This window comes from Pseudophryne corroboree, chromosome 1 (genome assembly GCF_028390025.1).
Source record: "Pseudophryne corroboree isolate aPseCor3 chromosome 1, aPseCor3.hap2, whole genome shotgun sequence".
In the NCBI taxonomy this organism is placed as follows: Eukaryota; Metazoa; Chordata; class Amphibia; order Anura; family Myobatrachidae; genus Pseudophryne; species Pseudophryne corroboree.
This window is the reverse complement of record NC_086444.1, coordinates 1,036,637,456-1,036,663,604: the sequence shown is the minus strand read 5'-3', so window position 1 is coordinate 1,036,663,604 and position 26,149 is coordinate 1,036,637,456. Positions and strand designations below refer to the sequence as shown.

At 43.5% G+C, this 26,149-nt stretch overlaps 1 protein-coding gene across 2 annotated transcripts in view; it reads right to left on the bottom strand.

Moving 5' to 3' along the window:
• The window catches only part of FAM149A (family with sequence similarity 149 member A), a 204,540-nt gene that overhangs the window by 9,916 nt on the left and 168,475 nt on the right, over nt 1-26,149 (bottom strand). For both annotated transcript variants that reach the window (XM_063920796.1, XM_063920797.1), the window contains exons 8-12: nt 24,150-24,304; nt 23,018-23,112; nt 15,499-15,723; nt 10,083-10,203; nt 8,503-8,634 (exon numbers count right to left, since the gene is read on the bottom strand). In XM_063920796.1, coding sequence (XP_063776866.1) covers nt 8,503-8,634; nt 10,083-10,203; nt 15,499-15,723; nt 23,018-23,112; nt 24,150-24,304 — 728 coding nt within the window. The remainder of the gene's footprint in view (nt 1-8,502; nt 8,635-10,082; nt 10,204-15,498; nt 15,724-23,017; nt 23,113-24,149; nt 24,305-26,149) is intronic.

Sequence of the window (26,149 nt, the reverse complement as noted above, 5' to 3'; positions counted from 1 at the left end):
TCCGAGTACCTGGAAACCCCCCTGATGAGCCAAATGTTTATTTGTGAGACGGAGACAGCAGTGTCTCCGTCTCAGCAAAAGCCGCGATCGCAAACGCGACCACGGAGCTACTGCAGGAGCAGAGAGCTACATAGCTCTCTGCAGAGAAAGTCCAGGGAGAGCTGCTGGCTGCGCATGCTCAGCAGCAGCAGCTCTCTCCCACCTCACAGAATAGGCTGCTCGTGCCTCCCACTGCTCCGAGCCCCTGGTGGTATGTATACCACCAGTGCTGTATATGAAGTGCGTGTGTGAGTGTGTATTTACAGGGATGTGTATGTATTTGTGTATGTATGCATGTGTGTTGGTGTATGTATGAATGTGTGTGGCATGTGTGTGTATGTATATATATATATATATATATGTCTGTGTGTGTGTATATATATATATATATATATATATATAGACAAACAGTCCCTTCCCACCTGTGGCTCAGGTGTTGTGTAGAGAAGGAAAAGGCGGCACTCCAAGGACTTGTATAACAAACTTGTATTCAAAACATAGTGAAAAAAACAAAGCAAAACAAAAGTACAGGTGTCTTTGTAGTAAGACACCTGTACTTTTGTTTTGCTTTGTTTTTTTCACTATGTTTTGAATACAAGTTTGTTATACAAGTCCTTGGAGTGCCGCCTTTTCCTTCTCTACACAACACCTGAGCCACAGGTGGGAAGGGACTGTTTGTCTGCATTATCTTTTGGAGGGCACCCAGGCGTTATTCTACTTATCAGAGTGCCGGATATTTCTTTTTTGTATATATATATATATATATATACACACATACGTCCATGTATATTATATATACAGGTTGAGTATCCCTTATCCAAAATGCTTGGGACTAGAGGTATTTTGGATAATGGATTTTTCCGTATTTTGGAATAATTGCATACCATAATGAGATATCAAGGTGATGGGACCTAAATCTAAGCACAGAATGCATTTATGTTACATATACACCTTATACACACAGCTTGAAGGTCATTTTAGCCAATTTTAGCCAATATTTTTTATAACTTTGTGCATTAAACAAAGTGTGTTTACATTCACACAATTCATTTATGTTTCATATACACCTTATACACACAGCCTGAAGGTCATTTAATACAATATTTTTAATAACTTTGTGTATTAAACAAAATTTGTGTACATTGAGCCATCAGAAAACAAAGGTTTCACTCTCTCACTCTCACTCAAAAAAGTCCGTATTTCGGAATATTTGGATATGGGATACTCAACCTGTATATATATATATATATATATATATATATATATATGAAAAAAATAACAGTATGTTTTACCAGCACACGGGGTGCCAGTTCTCAGTGGCATCCCGTCTGTCGGTAGCGAGGTGGCGAGAACCCTCGTGGGCTCGCTGCGGGCACAGTTGCTCGCTTCGCTCGCCACAGGTTAGATTCCCACTCGGTTGGTGGCGTGGAGCAACTAACCGAGTGGGAATACCTGCGGATATTGGGATTCCATTCGTCTGTATTTCACCGTATATATATATATATATATATATATATATATATAAAAATTTATATATATATATATATATATATATATATATATATATATACACATATATATACCCATTCACAGATACACATCTACACACCCACGGAAACCCCCCTGAATAAATCCTGCGTTTGCCCCTGGAGATGTATGGTGAGACAGCGCCTGTCCAGTGCCCGCTAGACACAGTGGCTGCTGCAGCTGTGCGCCATTCACTGAGGAGTAAGCCACCGTATTCCCATAGACCTTACATTTCCTTACAGTGGGGCGTATTTACTGATGCAGTGACGTATGGCGAATGTTACACATCAGCTTTCATGTCTAACTTGCAAGGGACCATAGGCAAACGCAGGGGGGGTTCCGGTTGCCTGGAAACCCCCCTCCTCTTGGCAAGTGGGTTAAATTACGACAATTGCAATGGTATATAATACAATTACTAGAGCTGCCGCCACATCATGCAGTTTAAGCTGCTGCACATGTCCTGTGGTAGAAGCTTCTTCTGCTTCTGAGGCCTCAATCAGTGCACTGGACCAGAGAGTAGCTACCAGGAAGAAGAGACAAGAGCCTCACCATGAGGTGGGAGAATGTGTGCTTAATCGAAAGTGGCTGGTGATATATGAATAGGCGCACCACACCCCACACAGACAGCCAAAAAGCCTCTCAGAAGTAACACCCAACTTCTCAAACAAATGTAAAGAAAAGACAGTATAGAGACTTCAATTGGCGTTAGGTGAGGTTACATAAACACAAAGAAAACAAAAAGTCACTTCCACCAAAGTGGATATTATCTTCCCACGAATGGATCTTTAGACAGCAATATAACAGCCCCAAAGATTCTTGATTCTTTTCCTCCTTCCAGATAGATTCCTTTTAGTAGTTATTCGGAATTTACCCAAAAAGAAAGAAGACAATAATAGTGTAATCCTGTAGGATTTAGCAACACAAAGATGGTTTAAGGTTGCACTTACATTTTAGACAATGAGTAAAGGCATGTATCTCACTCAATTGTGAGTAATTTCCAGGATTTGGATGATCCTTTCCCTCCTCAAATAGGCCTCTAGTGGACAATCCTCCAGTGCAGGACCACCAAACAAAAAGAACAAATAATGGTGCAAATAACGTCTTTTACTTTAAAAACAACGATATCTTTAATTAATAGCACTCACATTTATAAAAACAAACACAAGCATATCTACCCAACATCTGGGTCCAGGAGTTAAAAATCAAGCAGCAGGTTATCCTCACAAATGAAAAAGTGCACGTGCAGTAATGGACAAACCAGTCTCCTCAACACAACCCCGGGTCCACAGTAGATGGTGATCAACAGCAGCTTAACGCGTTTCGAACCTCAAAGGGTTCTTCCTCAGAAGCATGCTGTTAGTCCTTCCTAAACCTCCTAATATACTAAATCTAATTGATACTGCTCCCCTTCCTTCTCATGCGGTTTCCCGCACTTTTTTCATATTCAATTTGGCCGGAAATGACATATCCGCCGGAAGTGATGTAAATCCAATAACTTCCTTCAATAATAAAGCCACATTCTCGGACATAAAGCAACTCCACATACATACATTAATCCTATTTACACCATCCAGCGGCCCAGCCCCCCTGTACAGTGCCACACCATCAGTGACTCAATCAGGGAGCGCGACAGATCCCGGCCGCGATACAACCGGAAAACGGAAGTCATCGCGACTCCATCTGTGCGCTCCACATGCGGTTCACACCACTTCCGGGAAGAGGACTTAAAAAGCAGAGAGCCCCACAGATCCGAGCCGCGACACAACTGGAAACCGGAAGTCGTCACGATTCTATCTGTGCGCTCCACATGCGGTTCACGATACCTCCGGAAGTAAAGCACTTATCCATCTGAAAGTACTAGGAACAATTTTAGTGTGTTCCACATGCGGTTCACACTATTTATATAGACGTAATGTTATATATTAGATGTTTGTAGAATTGCATAAAACACCCTCTTGTTACAACAAACTGAAGACAATATAAAAGGAGAAATATCTGAAAAAATTAATCCTTTAAAAAACACTTGAGCTCAAACTCTCCATTAAGTCCTTTTGGGGGCCAAAGTTTTTAGGGTATGTATCCATTTCATCTCACTCTTTGAGAGTCTTACTTTAACATCCCTAGTTCTCCATCTAGGGAGAATTTGCTGAATAGCCCAAAATGCCTTTAAACCAGATTCTTTACAATTATGAGTAGATTTAAAATGAGAGGATACTGTATGAGTGTCTAAGCCCTTCCTTATATTGTATATATGTTCAGCTAAACGGACTTTTAGGTTTTTCACAGTTTTTCCTATATATACATAATCACATTTACATTGGAGGGCATAGATAACATGTTTTGAATCACATGTAATGAATTCCCTAATCTTATATGTTTTTCCATTAACTATAAATTCTTTTAATCTTCTCTCTCCTTTTACCGAACGGCACATCAAGCACATGCCACACCGATGAAAACCCTGATTACGCAAACTTGTTCGCTTATTTTCTTCCAAAGAGCTCTTAACCAGACTATTCTTCAAGGAAGGGGCCTTCCTATAAATAAACGTAGGGTTCTCTGGAAGTATGGCTCCTATTGTTGGATCTTTTTTTAAAATGTGCCAATTCTTTCTAAAAATCTGTTCAATTTCCTTATGTTGAACATTAAATCTACTCAAAAAGGCCCATTCATGGCATGTATTGGCCTTTGCTCCCTTCTCTTTTTCTAGTAACAAAGAATTTCTTTCTACTTTGACTATTTTCTCTTTCGCTTTTTGCAAGGTCTCATTTGTATAACCCTTATTTCTAAAGCATTTTGTCATCTCATTAATCTGGGTATCACATACAGCTATCTCAGAACAATTCCTTTATGCTCTCACGAATTAGCCATAGGGGATGCCCTCAAGCCAGTTCCTGTGATGCAAACTGTTCCTCTCAATATAAGAGTTTGAGTCCGTAAATTTTCTAAAAATCTTTGTATGTATCTGAGTATCCTTAATATAAATTAATAAATCCAAAAATGAGATCTCTACCTTACTACTGGTAAAAGTTAAATGAATTTTAAAAAGGTTCTCATTGAGTCCTATACAGAAATTTTCAAGTGACTCATGCGATCCACACCACATAAAGAAGACGTTGTCTATAAATCTTAGCCAGGACACCAGAGACGCCCCGAGAACACCACCCCTCCAGACCTCCAACTCCTCCCAATAGGCCATGAAGAGGTTGGCGTAACTCGGAGCGAATCTGGTGCCCATTTAACAAGACAACACCCCCCCCCCCCCTTATCCGCCGGTTTTATAATTAAATCGGCATGCCGATTTAATTATAAAACCGGCTGATAAGGGGGGGGTGTTGTCTTGTTAAATAAAGATGATTATATATCTGAAATTAATAGACAACTGGATGACGGAGTCACTTATAAGAAATTAAAAAGTGACCCTACTGCCACCATTGCAAAGAATCTACTTGAACTCACTAAGGATGCGCTAGCAAAAAGCGTTATAAATAAATCAGAATTTGATTTTATTAATATATCTCATCCATCTGTCCCCACCATCTATGTACTGCCCAAAGTACATAAGGATCCCTTGCAGCCTCCGGGTCGACCCATAATTTCTGGAGTCAATAGTTTAACCTCCAATCTTTCATCCCTTGTAGATTTTTATCTACAACCTATGGTAAAAACCACAAGGGCTTATCTTAAAGATACAGGGGATGTTTTGAGAAAATTAGTTAATATAGAGTGGCATGAGAATTGTTATCTAGTCAGTGCGGATGTAAGCACTCTCTATACGATCATTGAGGCCAATAAGGGGATACAAGCAGTATCTTATTTTTTAGAAATGACAGAATATTCAAAGGATCTAAAGGAATTTATTTTGAATAGTATTACATTTATTTTAAAGAATAATTATTTTTATTTTAATGGAACCTTCTACATTCAATTGGTTGGCACGGCCATGGGCACCAGATTCGCTCCGAGTTACGCCAACCTCTTCATGGCCTATTGGGAGGAGTTGGAGGTCTGGAGTGGTGGTGTTCTCGGGGCGTCTCTGGTGTCCTGGCTAAGATTCATAGACGACGTCTTCTTTATATGGTGTGGATCGCATGAGTCACTTGAAAATTTCTGTATAGGACTCAATGAGAACCTTTTTAAAATTCATTTAACTTTTACCAGTAGTAAGGTAGAGATCTCATTTTTGGATTATTTAATTTATATTAAGGATACTCAGATACATACAAAGATTTTTAGAAAATCTACGGACTCAAACTCTTATATTGAGAGGAACAGTTTGCATCACAGGAACTAGCTTGAGGGCATCCCCTATGGCCAATTCATGAGAGCATAAAGGAATTGTTCTGAGATAGCTGTATGTGATACCCAGATTAATGAAATGACAAAACGCTTTAGAAATAAGGGTTATACAAATGAGACCTTGCAAGAAGCAAAAGAGAAAATAGTCAAAGTAGAAAGAAATTTATTTGTTACTAGAAAAAGAGAAGGGAGCAAAGGCCAATACATGCCATGAATGGGCCTTTTTGAGTAGATTTAATGTTCAACATAAGGAAATTGAACAGATTTTTCGAAAGAATTGACACATTTTAAAAAAAGATCCAACAATAGGAGCCATACTTCCAGAGAACCCTACGTTTATTTATAGGAAGGCCCCCTCCTTGAAGAATAGTCTGGTTAAGAGCTCTTTGGAAGAAAATAAGCGAACAAGTTTACGTAATCAGGGTTTTCATCTGTGTGGCATGTGCTTGATGTGCCGTTTGGTAAAAGGAGAGAGGAAATTAAAAGAATTTATAGTAAATGGAAAAACATATAAGATTAGGGAATTCATTACATGTGATTCAAATTTTTTTATCTATGCCCTCCAATGTAAATGTGATTATGTATATATAGGAAAAACTGTGAGAAACCTATAAGTCTGTTTAGCTGAACATATATACAATATAAGGAAGGGCTTAGACTCTCATACAGTATCCTCTCATTTTAAATCTACTCATAATTGTAAAGAATCTGGTTTAAAGGCATTTTGGGCTATTCAGCAAATTCTCCCTAGATGGAGAACTAGGGATGTTGAAGTAAGACTCTCAAAGAGTGAGATGAAATGGATACATACCCTAAAAACTTTGGCCCCAAAAGGACTTAATGGAGAGTTTGAGCTCAAGTGTTTTTTAAAGGATTAATTTTTTCAGATATTTCTCCTTTTATATTGTCTTCAGTTTGTTGTAACAAGAGGGTGTTTTATGCAATTCTACAAACATCTAATATGTAACATTATGTCTATATAAATAGTGTGAACCGCATGTGGAACGCACTAAAATTGTTCCTAGTACTATCAGATGGATAAGTGCTTTACTTCCGGAGGTATCGTGAACCGCATGTGGAGCGCACAGATAGAATCGCGACGACTTCCGGTTTCCGGTTGTGTCGCGGCTCGGATCTGTGGGGCTCCCTGCTTTTTAACTCCTGTTCCCGGAAGTGGTGTGAACCACATGTGGAGCGCACAGATGGAGTCGCGATGACTTCCGGTTTCCGGTTGTATCGCGGCCGGGATCTGTCGCGCTCCCTGATTGAGTCACTGATGGTGTGGCACTGTACAGGGGGGCTGGGCCACTGGATGGTGTAAATAGGATTAATGTATGTATGTGGAGTTGCTTTATGTCCGAGAATGTGGCTTTATTATTGAAGGAAGTTATTGGATTTACATCACTTCCGGCGGATATGTCATTTCCGGCCAATTGAATATGAAAAAAGTGCGGGAAACTGCATGAGAAGGAAGGGGAGGAGTATCAATTAGATTTAGTATATTAGGAGGTTTAGGAAGGACTAGCAGCATGCTTCTGAGGAAGAACCCTTTGAGGTTCGAAACGCGTTAAGCTGCTGTTGATCACCATCTACTGTGGACCCGGGGTTGTGTTGAGGAGACTGGTTTGTCCATTACTGCACGTGCACTTTTTCATCTGTGAGGATAACCTGCTGCTTGATTTTTAACTCCTGGACCAAGATGTTGGGTAGATATGCTTGTGTTTGTTTTTATAAATGTGAGTGCTATTAATTAAAGATATCGTTGTTTTTAAAGTAAAAGACGTTATTTGCACCATTATTTGTTCTTTTTGTTTGGTGGTCCTGCATTGGAGGATTGTCCACTAGAGGCCCATTTAAGGAGGGAAAGGATCATCCAAATCCTGGAAATTACTCACAATTGAGTGAGATACATGCCTTTACTCATTGTCTAAAATGTAAGTGCAACCTTAAACCATCTTTGTGTTGCTAAATCCTACAGGATTACACTATTATTGTCTTCTTTCTTTTTGGGTACATTCCGAATAACTACTAAAAGGAATCTATCTGGAAGGAGGAAAAGAATCAAGAATCTTTGGGACTGTTATATTGCTGTCTAAAGATCCATTCGAGGGAAGATAATATCCACTTTGGTTGAAGTGACTTTTTGTTTCCTTTGTGTTTATGTAACCTCACCTAACGCCTATTGAAGTCTCTATACTGTCTTTTCTTTAGAATGTGTGCTTAGAAAGTGCAGTACTGGTTCTATAATGTGTGTGTATTTATTTATTTATTTATTTATTTATTTATTGGGGTATGTTTAACCTTTTCCTGACCACTTACATTATCTTATTTACATTAAATATGTTTGATACAGCCTATACTATAGACCATCTATAGTGTTAAATATTAACTGTATTCCATGTTCCGCAGAGTGGTAGATTGTGGATTGCATTTGGAAACCCCCTCTAGAAATCCTGCATTTGCCACTGGTCATGGCGTACGCATGCATTCGCACACTTGCACGGGACGGGTTTTCACTCTCTATGGGCGGTGGCTATCTGATCGCAGCCCTCTGCAAAATCGCAGAGGAGTGATCAGGTCTGAATTAGGCCCTAAGACATGTACATTCTTCTGCACTTTAAGTAAAATTAAACATACCCTGAAAGTGTGAGTTGTATTGGGCCTTGTAAGTTGTTCCACAACTATTGTTCGGTCACGCAGGGGGCGACGTCCTGTGGTGTCAGGCACCGCGCTAGATACCCGACTGTGTGAATGCTTACCTCTGTTTTGCTGGACAGAATAACAAAAAAGTTATTGGAACACTGGAACACAATTAATTTTTCAAGTTAGTTCCTCACTTATAAAAACTAAACAAAAACACAAATTAGTAGTATTTTGGCATTTCTTGTAAAAACTAATTTGATCTTCTTTGGGTCAGTGATTTTCTTTATTACTATGATCATTATTTTCCTTTATTACTATGATCATTATTAAACATGCTGTTTCCTATATTACTATGATCATTATTACACATGCTGTTTCCTATATTACTATGATCATTATTACGGTTCCGGTATGAATGGTCGACCATGTTATGGTCGACAGTCATTAGGTCGACCACTATTGGTCGACATTGACATGGTCGACATGGACACATGGACGACACATGAAAGGTCGACATATGAAAAGGTCGACATGAGTTTTTTTAACTTTTTTTGGTGTCGTTTTTTGCGTAAAGTGACTGGGAACCCCAATTAGTGCACCGCGTCCCCTCGCATGGCTCGCTTCGCTCGCCATGCTTCGGGCATGGTGCCTTCGCTCTGCTACCGCTTCGCTCGGCACACTTTACCATTCCAATCGTAGTCCATGTGGATCGTAAAGTATGGAAAAGTTCCCCAATAGAAAAAAAAGTTAAAAAACTCATGTCGACCTTTTCATGTGTCGACCTTTCATGTGTCGACCATTTTCATGTGTCGACCATGTGTCCATGTCGACCATGTCAATGTCGACCATTAGTGGTCGACCTAATGACTGTCGACCATAACATGGTCGACCATGTGAACGGATACCCATTATTACACATGCGGTTTCCTATATTACTATGATCATTATTACACATGCGGTTTCCTTTATTACTATGATCATTATTGCACATGCGGTTTCCTTTAATACTATGATCATTATTATACATGCGGTTTCCTTTATTACTATGATCATTATTACACATGCGGTTTTCTTTAATACTATGATCATTATTACACATGCGGTTTCCTTTAATACTATGATCATTATTACACATGCGGTTTTCTTTAATACTATGATCATTATTACAAATGCGGTTTCCTTTAATACTATGATCATTATTACACATGCGGTTTCCTTTATTACTATATTCATTATTATACCATGTGGTTTCTTTTAAAACTGTGATAATTATTACACCATGCGGTTTCCTTTATTACTATGATCAATATAACATCAAGTGGTTTCCTATATTACTATGATCATTATTACACCATGCAGATCCAATATTGCTATGATCATTATTACATAATGTAATAATCCTTATTACTATGATCATTGGTACACCATGCGGTTTTCTTTATCACTATGATCATTATTACGCCATGCGGATCCTTTCTTGCTATGATCATTATTGCACCATGCAGTTTCCTTTATTACTATGATCATTATAACACCATGCGGTTTCTTTTGAATTAAGAACAAAATTAACTTACAGCTGAATGCCGAGATACGGGAACGGACAGATGCTGGTCAGCTGTTTCAGAGATAATTGGCGGTAATTTATTCCTATTGGCTTGGATTGATGGGGATGATAATCGGTCTATTCCAGTGTATCTAGAATGAGAAAAAAGATATATATATAGATGTGATAAAGACACTTTTTTATATATAAAGTTTATTAGAAGGTCACCAAGCACAAATACAGTGACACATCAAAGAATATAGAATTAGTATGTATGTGACACAGTCTGAAGTCATCAAACTATAGATTACAGCATAGTGACCAATTTTAAAAGAGGGGACGAAGAAACTCAAAAAAGGAACGGCATGGCAGACCATAAGAAGAGTAGGAAAAGGAAAGGAAGACAGACAAAGGGCCTAATTCAGCATGGAATGCTTCTACGGCAGCATTCACATTCTGAAGCACTGTGAAGTGCGTGCACACACTGTGAGATGCGAAAGCGTGTCTGGACCATTTGTGGGGCGGGCCATGGCGGCTGCGTGACATCAAATGGCTGTGATCCGAAACATGGCGGTTAGCCGCCTGCCTTCGCTAGGCTGCGTAGGTAGAGGGCTACCCTAAACATGCAAAAGCATCACCAACGTGCGTTGCTTTTGCATGTTTGCGGACGGAGGGGGCAGGACCCGGCATGCGGGGGCGGACTTGCCCTGTGCTGGGCGTCCCCCCCCCCCCCCCCGCATGTCAGTGTAAAGGGTCATAGATGTGTGATTTTTCGCACATCTACAATCCATGCTGAATTAGGCCCAAAGATATAAGAGAAGACAGAAGAGAGATCTTGATGGGTGGAAACCAATCAAAAGGATGAGGAATCTCATCCTAACTCAAACGGGGGGGAGCGTTTTGTTATGCAAGGCAGGGGCTCCAAACTTTAGCAAAGAATTTGGAGGAATTCTTCAGAATACTGGTCATGTATTCCATACGTTGCGTATACCAAATTCGATACATAATTGAAGATAATGGAGGAGGAGCCAGTTCTTCCAATCAGCGGCTGACAAGTGGTAGCAGAAAATATGTGGCATATTAATTTGTTTTGGTGCTTGGTACCTGTTGGGATACTCAAAGGAAGAAGAAAAAACTTCACACGGATGGGAATTTGGAAAATCTGTAATAAGAGATTAATAACTTCCCTCCAAAAATTTTAGATTTTTGGGCATGCCCACCAAATATGGGGGAAAGTACCTGCAGAGGTGCAACCTAGGCATAATCTGTGTGATGTATAGTATCTGGAAACATTTTACTAAGACAGGTTGGAAGATAATACCACCTGTGTAGTAACATGTAAATGTTTCTTTAATCTTTACACAAATCGAGCTGGATGTAGCTTTTTCCCATTTTTCCCTTCTGTGCTACCAGATTGCACCCTAAAACACACTGAGCAAGTTGCGCGGCCAAATAATATTTCTTGACATTTGGGATACTAAGTCCACCACTGTACATTGGGTATCAAAAGAGCTTTAAACAAACACGAGAGTGCCTACCTGCCCAAATAAAATGCGAGGATTAAGAGTGCAGAGATTTAAAGACATAAGAAGGGACAGAAATTGTGAGGGTTTTAAAAAGGTAAAGGAGCCGAGGGAGAACATTTATCTTCAACAAATTCACCCTTCCAATCCAGGAAATAAAGTGGGTCTGCCAAAAGTCTAGATTGGATTTGATTTGAGAGAGAATGCGGGGATAATTACCTTGAAAAAGTTGATGATGACGACAAGTGATAAAAATGATAAAAATACCTATGTATTTGAACTTCTTTGTGTTCAAGAGAAGTGGGTATGTATCTTCCAGAGAAGGTTTAACTGAATTAGAAATATTAGTTTTACAGGAATAGTATCGAGACTATAGATCTATCTCAGCAAAAAAAGGACTGCAAGGACTAGATTGAGTTAGCTAACGAAATGAGAACATTGTCAGCATACAGAGCAATTTTATGTTCGGAGAAAAAAAGGGGAGGAGTAAAAAGAGAGAAGCCACATGAAGAGGGAAAAAAGAAAGAGAGGGTAGGGGAGGAGAGCCAAATAGGGCAAAAATCCTGCAGAGAAGGCCCCTTAAAAAGGAACACTACAAATGAAACGAAACATGTAGATTGTAAGAAAATGTAAAGGTACATGGTGGTGGTAACTGTAAGGACCAATTAAACTGGCTTTCAGGAGCATGGACCAAGCCATGGTAAAAAATGCAATAATGTGTTTCATCCAAGGGGATCAGGAGAGGAGGAATGGGAAGAAGGAAGGGAAGGGAGAGAGGGGCGGATTGGGGAAGGGAGAGGAATAGGGACTGAAGTGGAAAGGGACACAGCACAAAGAAGGATATGGGGGAAACAAAAAAGGGAATATTGCATGATATAAAGAAAGTATGAAACTATGACATTCAGAAACTACAAAAAATCATACCAACAGTAAGCATTCAACATCAGAACTTCTAAAGGATACAATGGAGTAAACCACTGAAATATAGGAATGTATCCTTAACTACTGATGGACAAATAGTTTGCAGGACATATATGCTCAAATTTAGACAAGCCTGGACTTTTATAACAGGGAGGTATAACGGGGGATCAGAGTGTTTGTTGGATCGGGCGGTCACCCGTTACCACTCCAGTGCAGGAGGTGTGGTACGCTGAGGTTTCGGCGTGCTGCCATGGGAAGTAGCTGAAGAGGGATCTGGAAGGAGATCTAGTATGGAGAGTAGATCCTGCCCTTAAGTCAGTTTTCACTTGATGGGTCGTATTCTTGGTGAAGACTTGCAGTAGGAAGGGGAATCCCCATCTGCAGTGAATATGGAGGTGTAGAAGGATCTTTCTTATTAGCTGTAGAGCTCTGCGGTTCTGAATTATTGAGGAAGCTAAATGTTGTAGGATTTGTTGCTACATATCTTGGAAAGAGGTAAGAGAATTTTCTCAGGTAGCCATGAGAATTTTTTCCTTCGATGTATAATAATGCAAGCGGACTATAATGTCCCAAGGGAGTTGAGATGATGCAAGTTTGTCCTTGAGGGCTTGATGAGCTCTGTCTAGAAAACAATCATCAGCAGAGAGATCCGGAACAACATGTTGGAAAAGATCTCTTAGGAAGGAAGGGAGCGTTGAGCTGAAGACTGAGGGGGAGATGTACTAAGCAGTGATAAAAGGGGAGAAGTGAGCCAGTGGAGAAGTTGCCCATGGCAACCAATCAGCATTGACGTAACATTTATAAGTTGCATACTATAAACGTATACAGAGCGGCTGATTGATTGCTATGGGCAACTTCTCAACTGGCTCACTTCTCCACTTTTATCACTGTTTAGTACATGTCCCCCTAATTCGGGTCATTGCGAGTCTGAAGGTTGTTGCGTTAAGAACTATTTTCTTGGCATTCTTGCTTATCTTTAAGAGACTCTGGAGGTTTGTTAGCAAATCAAAAAAGTTAGCAATTGGGCAAAACCATGTGCACTGCAGATAGCGCAGATGTAACGTGCAGAGAAATTTAGATTTGGGTGGGATATATTGTTTCTGTGCATGGTAAATACTGGCTGCTTTATTTTTACACTGCAATTTAGATTTCAGTTTGAACACACCCCACCCAAATCTAACTGTCGCTGCTTATGTTACATCTGCCCCGCCTGCAGTACACATGGTTTGCTAACAACTCTGAATAACCCTCTCTATTTTGTTATGAAGTAGAGTGGATTCAAAGCAATTTTGAGATTGGCAGAGATCATCCGTTTTGGTTTCCAAACCATCCGTTCTAGATCCCAGGGAGGTGAGATCTGTTTTAAAGTCCACGACTGCTTGAAAGAATGATTGTACGCAATCCAGTAGACTATTCATAACAGCTTGGATCTGAGGATAAATGCCCATTTCCGAGTTGTGAGGTGAGGGTGGGATGCCGGACCAAGTGAGCATTTAGATTTAGCCAAGGTAGCCTGTGATTTCTTTGTTTTCTGAGACATTCTTGGCATTTAAAAAGATTAAAGAGCAATCGAACCAATGCACAGTGAGAAGGGGGGAAAAAGAAAAAAAAAAAATGGATTAGGTATGGATGACACAATAAAAGGCTGGTGACCAGGCTCAGAGCATCATTAATGCTGTCAGGACAACCAACTGAAACACAGACTTGGTACAATTTACAGGCAGCTGGTGAAAAAGATTATGTTCATGCAACCACTAGGTGGCGCTCCAAATCCACAGTAAGGCACTATATAGTAGAAACATATACAACTGCAGCCAGGTGATCTTCATACAAAAACAAAGAATAGAAAACACAGTTCCTGCAGTAGGATAACATTTAGGGTCAAATCTGTGACAATGGACATAGCAAAACTTAGTTATGAAGCAATCACTGTTATGTCCTTATGAACGAGGAGACAACATCAGGGTGACCAATAACTTTACAGTCCACTTAGTGGTAAAAGCTGTTCCTAACTATAATATAATAGAGGATTGGTAGAGGGGAGAGCCTGAGAGTCCCACTTTGTTCTGGAGTCAGCCACCAGACATAATCTGGCAAGTTGGCTCTGCCTAGACCGTGTTCACCCTTATTTTGCAGCAGATCCAAGGAGGAAGCTTCCTAAGGAGCATCAGAATCCTGTAGGTTGAATATGCTGCAGTCTGGAGGTAGGGAGCCATCACTGGGAAGCAGTGAGTAGGTAAATGCACCATGTTCCAGAGAGCTGCCAGCAGCCGCAGGAGCATTCAGACTAAATCGGAGTCAAAAGTCAGGTGCACAGACTCGGGAACGCAGGACCGGAGAGCTGCCGCAGGATACTCCAAAGTTAGCCTGGAGGAGAGTCAGGTGTGCAGGCAAGAAAGCTGCCAGGATCGGAGAGCTGCCGGCAGCCACAGAGGCCCCCAGAGTAAGCACGCCAGAGCCATCAGGAAGCACCTTGATCGTGGCAGTCATCAGCGCATAAGGGTCTCCAGGAGCCACTGATCGGGAACAGCTACTGAGGCTGCTGGTCCAGGGGGAAGGTAAGAGGGGAACCCTCGGCAAACCTTACTCGCGGCTGAAGCCAGGACCACTGAGTAGCTGCCAAACTTGAGGCGCAGGTCCAAACAGCGTCGCAGGCCCACAGCCAAGAGTCAGCCATACAATATAATCAAATAATAGTTTCATTTTCTACATAAAAATACTGTATATGCGTATTATATAACATTATGCTATAAACATTCTTCTTTAATTATTGACTTCATATTATCTGGCTACTACTAATTGATTTTTGAAAGTTTCTGTGATGCCAGTGGCATTATATGCAAATATCACTGCAGAAAGATCTTCTGAGTGATCCGGAATTACTGGATGTAGTAGGGCTCAGGAACACATCTCTTGTTTCTAAGATACCACATATAAAGTAATAGCAAATTGTGAAATAATGATTCTAATCAACACATGAATGTTTTCCTGTAATATACTCACAGCTTTGTACCCCTGAGAACTTCATCACTGTAAACATTGGGTGTTTTAGATCGCATGGGATCTAAAGTGAGAGCAGGCAGTCTTCTTTGCGTGGGTGTCTTCCTAGAAGGGGTATGCAGAATCCGAGAGGATGAAATAATACTGTTGTCAATTGACCTTCCCAGTCGATTTCTTGCGGAGTTTATTACTCTTGGCATAATACTCAAAGATTTATCTTCTTGTTCACTAAGAGAAAAATAAGAATTTACTCACCGGTAATTCTATTTCTCGTAGTCCGTAGTGGATGCTGGGAACTCCGTAAGAACCATGGGGAATAGCGGGCTCCGAAGGAGACTGGGCACATCTAAGAAAGAATTAGGACTACCTGGTGTGCACTGGCTCCTCCCTCTATGCCCCTCCTCCAGACCTCAGTTAGGAAACTGTGCCCGGAAGAGCTGACACAATAAGGAAAGGATTTGGAATCCCGGGTAAGACTCATACCAGCCACACCAATCACACCGTACAACTCGTGATACTATACCCAGTTAACAGTATGAATAACAACTGAGCCTCTCAACAGATGGCTCCAAACAAGAACCCTTTAGTTAAGCAATAACTATATACAAGTATTGCAGACAATCCGCACTTGGGATGGGCGCCCAGCATCCACTACGGACTACGAGAAATAGAATTACCGGTGAGTAAATTCTTATTTTCTCTGACGTCCTAGTGGATGCTGGGAACTCCGTAAGGACCATGGGGATTATACCAAAGCTCCCAAACGGGCGGGAGAGTGCGGATGACTCTGCAGCACCGAATGAGCAAACTCAAGGTCCTCCTCAGCCAGGGTATCAAATTTGTAGAATTTTGCAAATGTGTTTGAACCCGACCAAGTAGCAGCTCGGCAAAGTTGTAAAGCCGAGACCCCTCGGGCAGCCGCCCAAGAAGAGCCCACTTTCCTCGTGGAATGGGCTTTTACAGATTTAGGATGCGGCAGTCCAGCCGCAGAATGTGCAAGTTGAATCGTGCTACAGATCCAGCGAGCAATAGTCTGCTTTGAAGCAGGAGCACCGAGCTTGTTGGGTGCATACAGGATAAATAGCGAGTCAGTCTTCCTGACTCTAGCCGTTCTGGAAACATAGATTTTCAGGGCCCTGACTACATCTAGCAACTTGGAATCCTCCAAGTCCCGAGTAGCCGCAGGCACCACAATAGAGTGGTTCAAATGAAACGCTGATACCACCTTAGGAAGAAATTGGGGACGAGTCCTCAATTCCGCCCTATCCATATGGAAAATCAGATAAGGGCTTTTACAAGACAAAGCCGCCAATTCTGACACACGCCTGGCCGAAGCCAAGGCCAACAGCATGACCACTTTCCACGTGAGATATTTTAGCTCCACGGTTTTAAGTGGCTCAAACCAATGCGACTTTAGGAAATCCAACACCACGTTGAGATCCCAAGGTGCCACTGGAGGCACAAAAGGGGGCTGAATATGCAGCACTCCCTTAACAAAAGTCTGAACTTCAGGCCGTGAAGCCAGTTCTTTTTGGAAGAAAATCGACAGTGCCGAAATCTGGACCTTAATGGAACCCAATTTGAGGCCCATAGTCACCCCTGACTGTAGGAAGTGCAGAAAACGCCCCAGCTGAAATTCCTCCGTTGGGGCCTTCCTGGCCTCACACCACGCAACATATTTTCGCCATATGCGGTGATAATGTATTGCGGTCACATCCTTCCTAGCTTTAATCAGCGTAGGGATGACTTCCTCCGGAATGCCCTTTCCCTTCAGGATCCGGTGTTCAACCGCCATGCCGTCAAACGTAGTCGCGGTAAGTCTTGGAACAGACAGGGCCCCTGCTGCAGCAGGTCCTGTCTGAGCGGCAGAGGCCATGGGTCCTCTGAGATCATTTCTTGAAGTTCTGGGTACCAAGCTCTTCTTGGCCAGTCCGGAACAAAGATTATAGTTATTACTCTTCTCCTTCTTATTCTCCTCAGTACCTTGGGTATGAGAGGAAGAGGAGGGAACACATAAACCGACTGGTACACCCACGGTGTCACTAGAGCGTCCACAGCTATCGCCTGAGGGTCCCTTGACCTGGCGCAATATCTTTTTAGCTTTTTATTGAGGCGGGACGCCATCATGTCCACCTGTGGTCGTTCCCACCGGTGTACAATCAGCTTGAAGACTTCTGGATGAAGTCCCCACTCTCCCGGGTGGAGGTTGTGTCTGCTGAGGAAGTCTGCTTCCCAGTTTTCCACTCCCGGAATGAACACTGCTGACAGTGCTATCACGTGAGTCTCCGCCCATCGAAGAATCCTTGTGGCTTCTGCCATTGCTATCCTGCTTCTTGTGCCTCCCTGTCGATTTACATGGGCGACAGCCGTGATGTTGTCTGACTGAATCAGCACTGGTTGTTTTTGAAGCAGGGATTCTGTTTTACTCAGGGCATTGTAAATGACCCGTAGTTCCAGAATATTTATATGCAAGGAAGTTTTTGTCCTTGGACGTTTTCTTCCCTGAGTGACTGCCCCCCACCCTCGGAGGCTTGCATTCGTGGTCACCAGGACCCAGTCCTGTATGCCGAATCTGCGGCCTTCACGAAGATGAGCATTCTGCAGCCACCACAGCAGAGACACCCTGGCCCTTGGTGACAGGGTGATCCACCGATGCATCTGAAGATGCGATTCAGACCACTTGTCCAAGAGATCCCACTGGAAGATCCTCGTATGGAACCTGCCAAAGGGAAACGCTTCGTAAGAGCTACCATCTTTCCCAGGATTCGCGTGCAGTGATGCACCGACACCTGTTTTGGTTGCAGGAGGTCCCTGACCAGAGATGATAATTCCTGGGCCTTCTCCTCCGGGAGAAAAACCTTCTTCTGTTCTGTGTCCAGAATCATACCCAGGAACAGCAGACGCGTCGCGGGAATCAGCTGCGACTTTGGGATATTCAGGATCCAGCCGTGCTGATGCAGCACTTCCTGAGATAGTGCTACGCTGACTAGCAACTGCTCCTTGGACCTCGCCTTTTCAGGAGATCGTCCAAGTACGGGATAATTATAACTCCCTTCTTTCTAAGGAGTATCATAATTTTGGCCATTACCTTGGTAAATACCCTCGGTGCTGTGGACAGACCAAACGGCAACGTCTGGCATTGGTAATGACAGTCCTGTACCACAAACCTGAGGTACTCCTGGTGAGGTGGGTACATGGGGACACCCTCTTCCAGGCTTGTATAACCGCCCTGAGCGATTCCATCTTGAACTTGAACTTCCTTATATAAGTGTTCAAGAATTTTACATTTTAGGATGGGTCTCACCGAACCATCTGGTTTCGGTACCACAACATTGTGGAATAGTAACCCCGCCCCTGTTGAAGGGGGGGGGGGTACCTTGATTATCACCTGCTGGAAGTACAGCTTGTGAATAGCGTCCAGTACTACCTCCCTTTCTTTGGGAGCAGCCGGCAAGGCAGATTTGAGGTAACGGCGAGGGGGAGTGGCCTCTAACTCCAGCTTGTATCCCTGAGATACCACTTGTAGAACCCAGGGATCTACCTGTGAGCGAACCCACTGGTCGCTGAAGTTCCAGAGACGCGCCCCCACCGCACCTGGCTCCGCCTGTGGAGCCCCAGCATCATGCGGTGGACTTTAGAGGAAGCGGGGGAGGATTTTGGTTCCAGGGAACTGGCTGTCTGGTGCAGCTTTTTCCCTCTTCCCCTGCCTCTGGGCAGAAAGGAAGCGCCTCTGACCCGCTTGCCTTTTTGTGGCCGAAAGGACTGTACCTGATAATACGGTGCTTTCTTCGGCTGTGAGGAAACCTGAGGTAAAAATGTCGACTTCCCAGCTGTTGCTGTGGATACTAGGTCCGAGAGACCCTCCCCAAACAATTCCTCACTCTTATAAGGCAAAACCTCCATGTGCCTTTTAGAATCAGCATCACCTGTCCACTGCCGAGTCCATAATACTCTTCTGGCAGAAATGGACATTGCATTAATTTTAGATGCCAGCCGGCAAATATCCCTCTGTGCATCTCTCATATATAAGACGACGTCTTTTATATGTTCTATGGTTAGCAAAATAGTATCCCTGTCTAGTATATTATCTGACAGGGTATCGGACCAAGCTGCTGCAGCACTACACACTGAAGCAATTGCAGGTCTCAGTATAATACCTGAGTGTGTATATACAGACTTCAGGATAGCTTCCTGTTTTTTATCAGCAGGCTCCTTTAAGGCGGCCGTATCCTGAGACGGCAGTGCCACCTTTTTTGCCAAGCGTGTGAGCGCTTCTCCACCCTAGGGGACGTCTCCCAACGTAACCTGTCCTTTGGCGGGACAGGGTACGCCATCAGTAACGTTTTAGAAATTACTATTTTCTTATCGGGGGAACCCCACTTCACACACTTTATTTAATTCATCTGATGGGGGAAGAACCACTGGATGCTTTTTCTCCCCAACTATAATACCCTTTTTTGTGGTAACTGGGTTAATGTCAGAAATGTGCAACACCTTTTTCATTGCCGTAATCATACAACGGATGGCCCTTGTGGATTTTACATTTGTCTCATCGTCGTCTACACTGGAGTCAGACTCCGTGTCGACATCTGTGTCTGCCATCTGAGGTAGCGGCGTTTTTAAGCCCCTGATGGCTTTTGAGACGCCTGGGCAGGCACGAGCTGAGAAGCCGGCTGTCCCACTGCTGTACGTCATCTAGCCTTTTATGTAAAGGAGTTGACACTGTCGGTTAATACTTTCCACATATCCACCCACTCTGGTGTCGACCCCGCAGGGGGTGACATCACACTTATCGGCAACTGCTCCGCCTCCATATAATCTTCCTCATCAATCATGTCGACACAGCCGTACAGACACACATACACACACACACACACACACACACACACACACACGGAATGCTCTGACTGAGGCCAGGACCCCACAAAAGTCCTTTGGGGAGACAGAGAGAGAGTATGCCAGCACACACGAGCGCTATATAATGCAGGGATTCACACTACACACAGTGATTTTTCCCCTATAGCTGCTATAAATATACAGTTTGCGCCTATATTTAGTGCCCCCCCTCTCTTTTTCACCCTATTGAGCCTGGAAACTGCAGGGGAGAGCCTGGGGAGCGTCCCTCCAGCGGAGCTGTGAGAGGAAATGGCGCCAGTGTGCTGAGGGAGAGAGCCCCGCCCCCTTCTCGGCGGACTTCTCCCGCTTTTTTAAGGATATTTTTGGCAGGGGATTTTACACATATATAGTCTTACTGACTATATTATGTGTTTTATGCCAATATAAGGTACTCTTATTGCAGCCCAGGGCGCCCCCCCCCCCAGCGCCCTGCACCCATCAGTGACCGGAGTGTGTGGTGTGCATGGGGAGCAATGGCGCACAGCTGCAGTGCTGTGCGCTGCCTTAATGAAGACCGGAGTCTTCAGCCGCCGATTTCCTGGACGTTCTTCTTGCTTCTGGCTCTGCAAGGGGGACGGCGGCGCGGCTCCGGGACCGGACGACCTGGGCCTGTGTTCGATCCCTCTGGAGCTAATGGTGTCCAGTAGCCTAGAAGCCCAAGCTAGCTGCAAGCAGGTAGGTTCGCTTCTCTCCCCTAAGTCCCTCGTAGCAGTGAGTCTGTTGCCAGCAGATCTCACTGAAAATAAAAAACCTAAATATATACTTTCTTTTCTAGGAGCTCAGGAGAGCCCCTAGTGTGCAACCAGCTCGGCCGGGCACAGAATTCTAACTGAGGTCTGGAGGAGGGGCATAGAGGGAGGAGCCAGTGCACACCAGGTAGTCCTAATTCTTTCTGAGATGTGCCCAGTCTCCTTCGGAGCCCGCTATTCCCCATGGTCCTTACGGAGTTCCCAGCATCCACTAGGACGTCAGAGAAAGCATATTATGTAAATATGTAGACTGCAAGATTACACACTGCAGTTACTTTTAACCACTTAACTAATATTTTTTCCAAAAACCGTTCAGAATTGTTTTTTTTATGAATGATTTAGGTTAAGAACAGTTATTTAAAATATATCCAATACAATTTTATTTTTAAAAAGACATTTAAAATAAATAAATAATAATAATAATGTTTTTTTTTATAAGCATCAGTACAACCATAAATAATCAGAATATTGTGACCATCGTGACTTCAGTTTCCCGGCACCTGATCCTCTCTGCAGCCTTCGGCTGCTTCACAGGGAAGGTAATGGCTGATTTTTTACATTTGCCCAGTGGCTGCTAATGTCTGCAGCTGCTGGGTGGGGAGTGCTGCCGGGCACAAAGGAATTAATATAAAGCCACAGATTAAGCCTAATGATACGTGGTGTGAGGCACTGCTCAGATGACTCATATCAAAGCTCTTTCTATTGTCTATTTACCCAGATTAGCTACTGTGTTGCACACAAAAGTACATGAAATGCCAGTGTCAGTAGTTAGTGTACCCGTGCATTGTACTTTGTCATCTTAGTGATGTGAATAAGATGCATATTTCGGGGGGAAAAAAGTCTCTGGTGGGATGCTTGGTGCAGCTAAGTCACATAGTCTGTGGCCCGTAGAACAGTTTGCTTGTTGCTTTATGAGGATGTATGTGGTGTATGTGGACACATCTATAGCACAGAAAACAGCAAGAAATGTATGTAACTGCAGAAGAGTCCTGGACGACTTCCATCACACAAGCAGGAAAGCTCTGACATCCTGTAGGATGGAACCACCTTGGAACAAGAATAACGCTGCAAAATGCCCATGGGGAATAATTCAGATCTGATCGTAGATGTGCTAAATTAGTTTCTCTGACATGCAGGGGAAAGTCCAGCACAGGGCTATTCTGCCCCGCATGTCAGGCCCTGCTTCCCCGCACAGGTGCTAAAGCATTGCACGGCGGCGATACTTTTGCACCTGGCAAGTAGTTCCCTGCCAGCGCAGCTCCTGCACGCTGGCAGGCCACTACTCGCCACGTCCCGGTTTGCAGCGGCTGCATGTGACGTCATGTGCAGCCACCATGACCCACCCCCCAACGGTCTGGACACGCCTGCGATGTTCGGACCGCGGCCACGCCAACGGCGTTCTAACACCGTTGGCATGCCCCCTCCTGCCCCGCGACCACCTATGCCTTTCAATCAGGCAGAGGCGATCGCACCCCTGAGATGCTGATAGCATCTCACTGGGCTCCTGGAGTGCGCACCCGCCGCGCGTGAGCACCCCACAAAAGGCTTCAGACTGCGATCCAGTCTGAATTAGGCCCCATGTCTCACTCTGAGTCAGGTAAAGTCAGGTCAGTTACATATCAGTTGGATTAATAAATATATAGCATGTAGGCTTGTATGCACATCAGTTGTTTCCCCACCCTAATTTCTCCACTGCCTATACTCCTCCTCAGACTTCCGTGACAATTTTTGCTACTTTTGCCTATATAAATAGACCTCTTGGCTCTGATTCTATGCATGCAAACAGGAGGAGACAAATAACCCTCTGCTGCAGTATTCATTGCTGCTAACATGTCAGTATTTCTATTCATGTAACTGCTTAGCTGCACAATACATACCGTGTCTTCTCCACCAGTCCAGCATGACGATGTTGTAGAGGTTTAGCTTGTATTGTCATTACTCCATTTAAGTCACTGCTGAAATTACGATGCACCTGCAACAAGACAACCAACATACATTAATTAATTTTACTCTTGTCATATATAGAGTGACATGATATTTAGTCTCATCAGTTACACAGGAGATAGCTATAGGCAGATGGCCACAGTGGGGCAGACTGAGAATTCGTGAAGGAAACAGCATTGATTTGGAGTCCCACATAATGATGACACAATTCTGTCCGCTTGATGCAATTGGAAGTTCTTTGAAAATATCCACCGGTATCTGGAGTCAAACGTATCTATGCAACTGTAAAACCCCTAGTTCTCCGCTTGCAAGAGCAACCATCACTGTTACCATCTGCAGCTGCACCTGTCGTAGTCGTTGTACAGGAGATATAACTGAAATCAGGTGTTGCCATGCAGTCAGGGCCGTAGAGGGCTGGGCCGGGTGTGGGGACTATTGGGGGAAGTGGGAGGGTAAATATAGGGGGAAAAAAGTGTTCACAGCACTGCAAAGTGGCATGCTGGACAGAGGGGAGCACTGGGGGGTGTTCAGACAGAGGAGCCCTCCGAGCCCCACTGCAGCCCAGCACATACATACCAGTGCATGCTAGGCTGTGGAGAGAGGCTGCTGCTGACGTGTAAGAAGGAGACGGAGAGCGGTGGCAGACCCGGGTCCCTACCATGCCGTCCAACAAACAAGCCCGGGTAATTAGTACCCCCCACATGCTCGGCCCTGCATGCAGTAATCAAAGCTACTGAGATGTGCGCGATTCTCTCGTAATTACTTTAAGATACATATAGATGTGTCTTCCTACATCACTGCTAGAGATGCCGGCTCATTCACGCCAGGTATCTCACGGTGCACGGCGTATTTAGGCTACATCTGTATGCACCCGGCTACGACAGATGCGCAGTTTGCTGAAAATCACTCAACCCGTCAGCATTCAAAATGACATTCAACTCAAAATCTAGTCCCAAGTGTAGCGGTTGGTCTATGACGGCAATGTGGCTCAATCTTCCTTAGGTAACTTGTCTATAGTTCCATTAAGCAAAGCCAAACGCCGATATAAGTTTTCATAATTTGTACCTGAGAAGTAAACACATAGGAGCCAAATGACATGCTCCGAGCCTCAGAGCCCCGTGATGGAGGAATTCCTGTTGTCCCTGACATAATCCGTGGAACTGGTAGCTGAAGATACTTGTTTGCAGATATATGACTCATTCCTGCTTTTTTTATGTTCTCTGAAAATGAAGATGGTGTACCATTAGAACGCCGGTACACTGTATGTTTTATTATCTTTTATTTGCAGCACAATACAAACAAGATAATAGGTAACATGAAAGCCAGTAAAGTGCACAGTAATAAATCCAACTCACAAAAGTGTAAAGTACAAAACATAAATGCAGATGTGTCCTCATACATCTAGTCTCAACATGCCAAGCACCATGAGATTCCCGGCGTGAGTTCAAGGGCGCTAATGTTTGCGTCTTATTCACGACGCTCAGGATCCCGACACCTACTACCCCTAACCTTCCTAACCCTTCTTACCCCCAGGCTGACCCTAACCCCCTTCACCTCCGCAGCCTAACCCTAACCCTCCCCGGTGGTGCTGAACCCTAACCTTCCCCTTCCCGCAGCCTACTCCTAACCCCCCCCCCACAGCCTAACCCTAACCTTCCCCGGTGCTGCCTAACCCTAACCCACCTCCCCACAGCATAATCCTAACCTTTCCCACCAGCAACCTAAGTCTAACCCTACCCCCGCAGCCTAAACACAACGCCCCCCCCTGCGGCTTACTAGTGCATTGTCCTGACAGTCCTCGTTCTGGGGATTCTGGCGGTCGGGATCCAGCATTTCAATTAATGTTGGGACATCAGTGCCGGCATTCCCAGCTGTGTCAGTATTCTGACTGCCGGGATCCCAACCGTCAGAATCCGGACCGCATCCCCTTTCCTCTAACCCCCATCCCTACAATGGACTGACAGTATAAATAGTGCAATGAAGGATAAACGCCTGAAGAGTAACAATAATTAATATTAATAATTAATAATAATAATTAATACGTGGCCAACACTCCATCAAGCCAAAAAAAAAACAACACGTTTCCGTAAAGATTTGAGCTGCCTTGCAGAAAAAATGAGTAATAAGTGAGCAAAATGCTCCGTTTATATCTCAGCCTACAGATCCCCTAATAGAGGCTTTGTGGCAAGATGTTTGGGAAAGACTGCCCAATGCTGTCACTGGTTGCTTATGCTGACTGCTTGAATTGATATTCTGGAATGTAGTGAAGATAGTAGGTGAAAAAAAAGTAATAATCTTAATAATGTGATTTCTGGAAGCCCTGTGACTTTGTATACAGAATAGTATACAGCACATATACATTCATACACACATGTAGATATACTGTATATCTGTTTAAGAGACTGTCTCTTCTCTGCTGGAATGAGGGTGAAATATAGGAAGAAGAAACATAGGAAGAAAGAAAGTGCATTCTATTACTTTGATCTCAGAGTGCAGTTTGGTAAATTGGCTAACGCAGAGGTTCCCAAAATGCGTGCCGTGGCTCCCTGGGGTGCCTCGGGACACTTGCAGGGGTGCCCTTGGTTGGTGGTCCAGGACCAATTCAAATAATTCATGGTCAATATAATAGGCAAAACCAGTGCTGGTGGCTGCCAGTCATAAAATATGTGGCCAAACAGAAGCAAATCTTGTCCCTCACCATCCCTAAGGATGACATATAAACGCGATCTACTTAATGTAATATTTATTTCTAAATTTCTCAATAAGAAATTTTTGGCCTGGGGTGCCGTGAAAATAATTCTGATATTCTAGGGCGCTGTGATTCAAAAAAGTTTGAAAACCACTGGGCTAACGTGTAAGCTTTATAGTTCTGCTTTGTAACTACACACGACCTGCATGGACAGGGCTGTGCTACTCTTTGAACAGTAGATGGAGACCGAAGAAAATTTTGTGTGGGCATACAGTACCTGTTTCACTACAGGTAATTTAAATTGACCCTTAAATTGTGAGTCTGTACCCCCTTCCCCACCCATTATAGTTGAAAGTAAAAAAAATATTTGTCATAG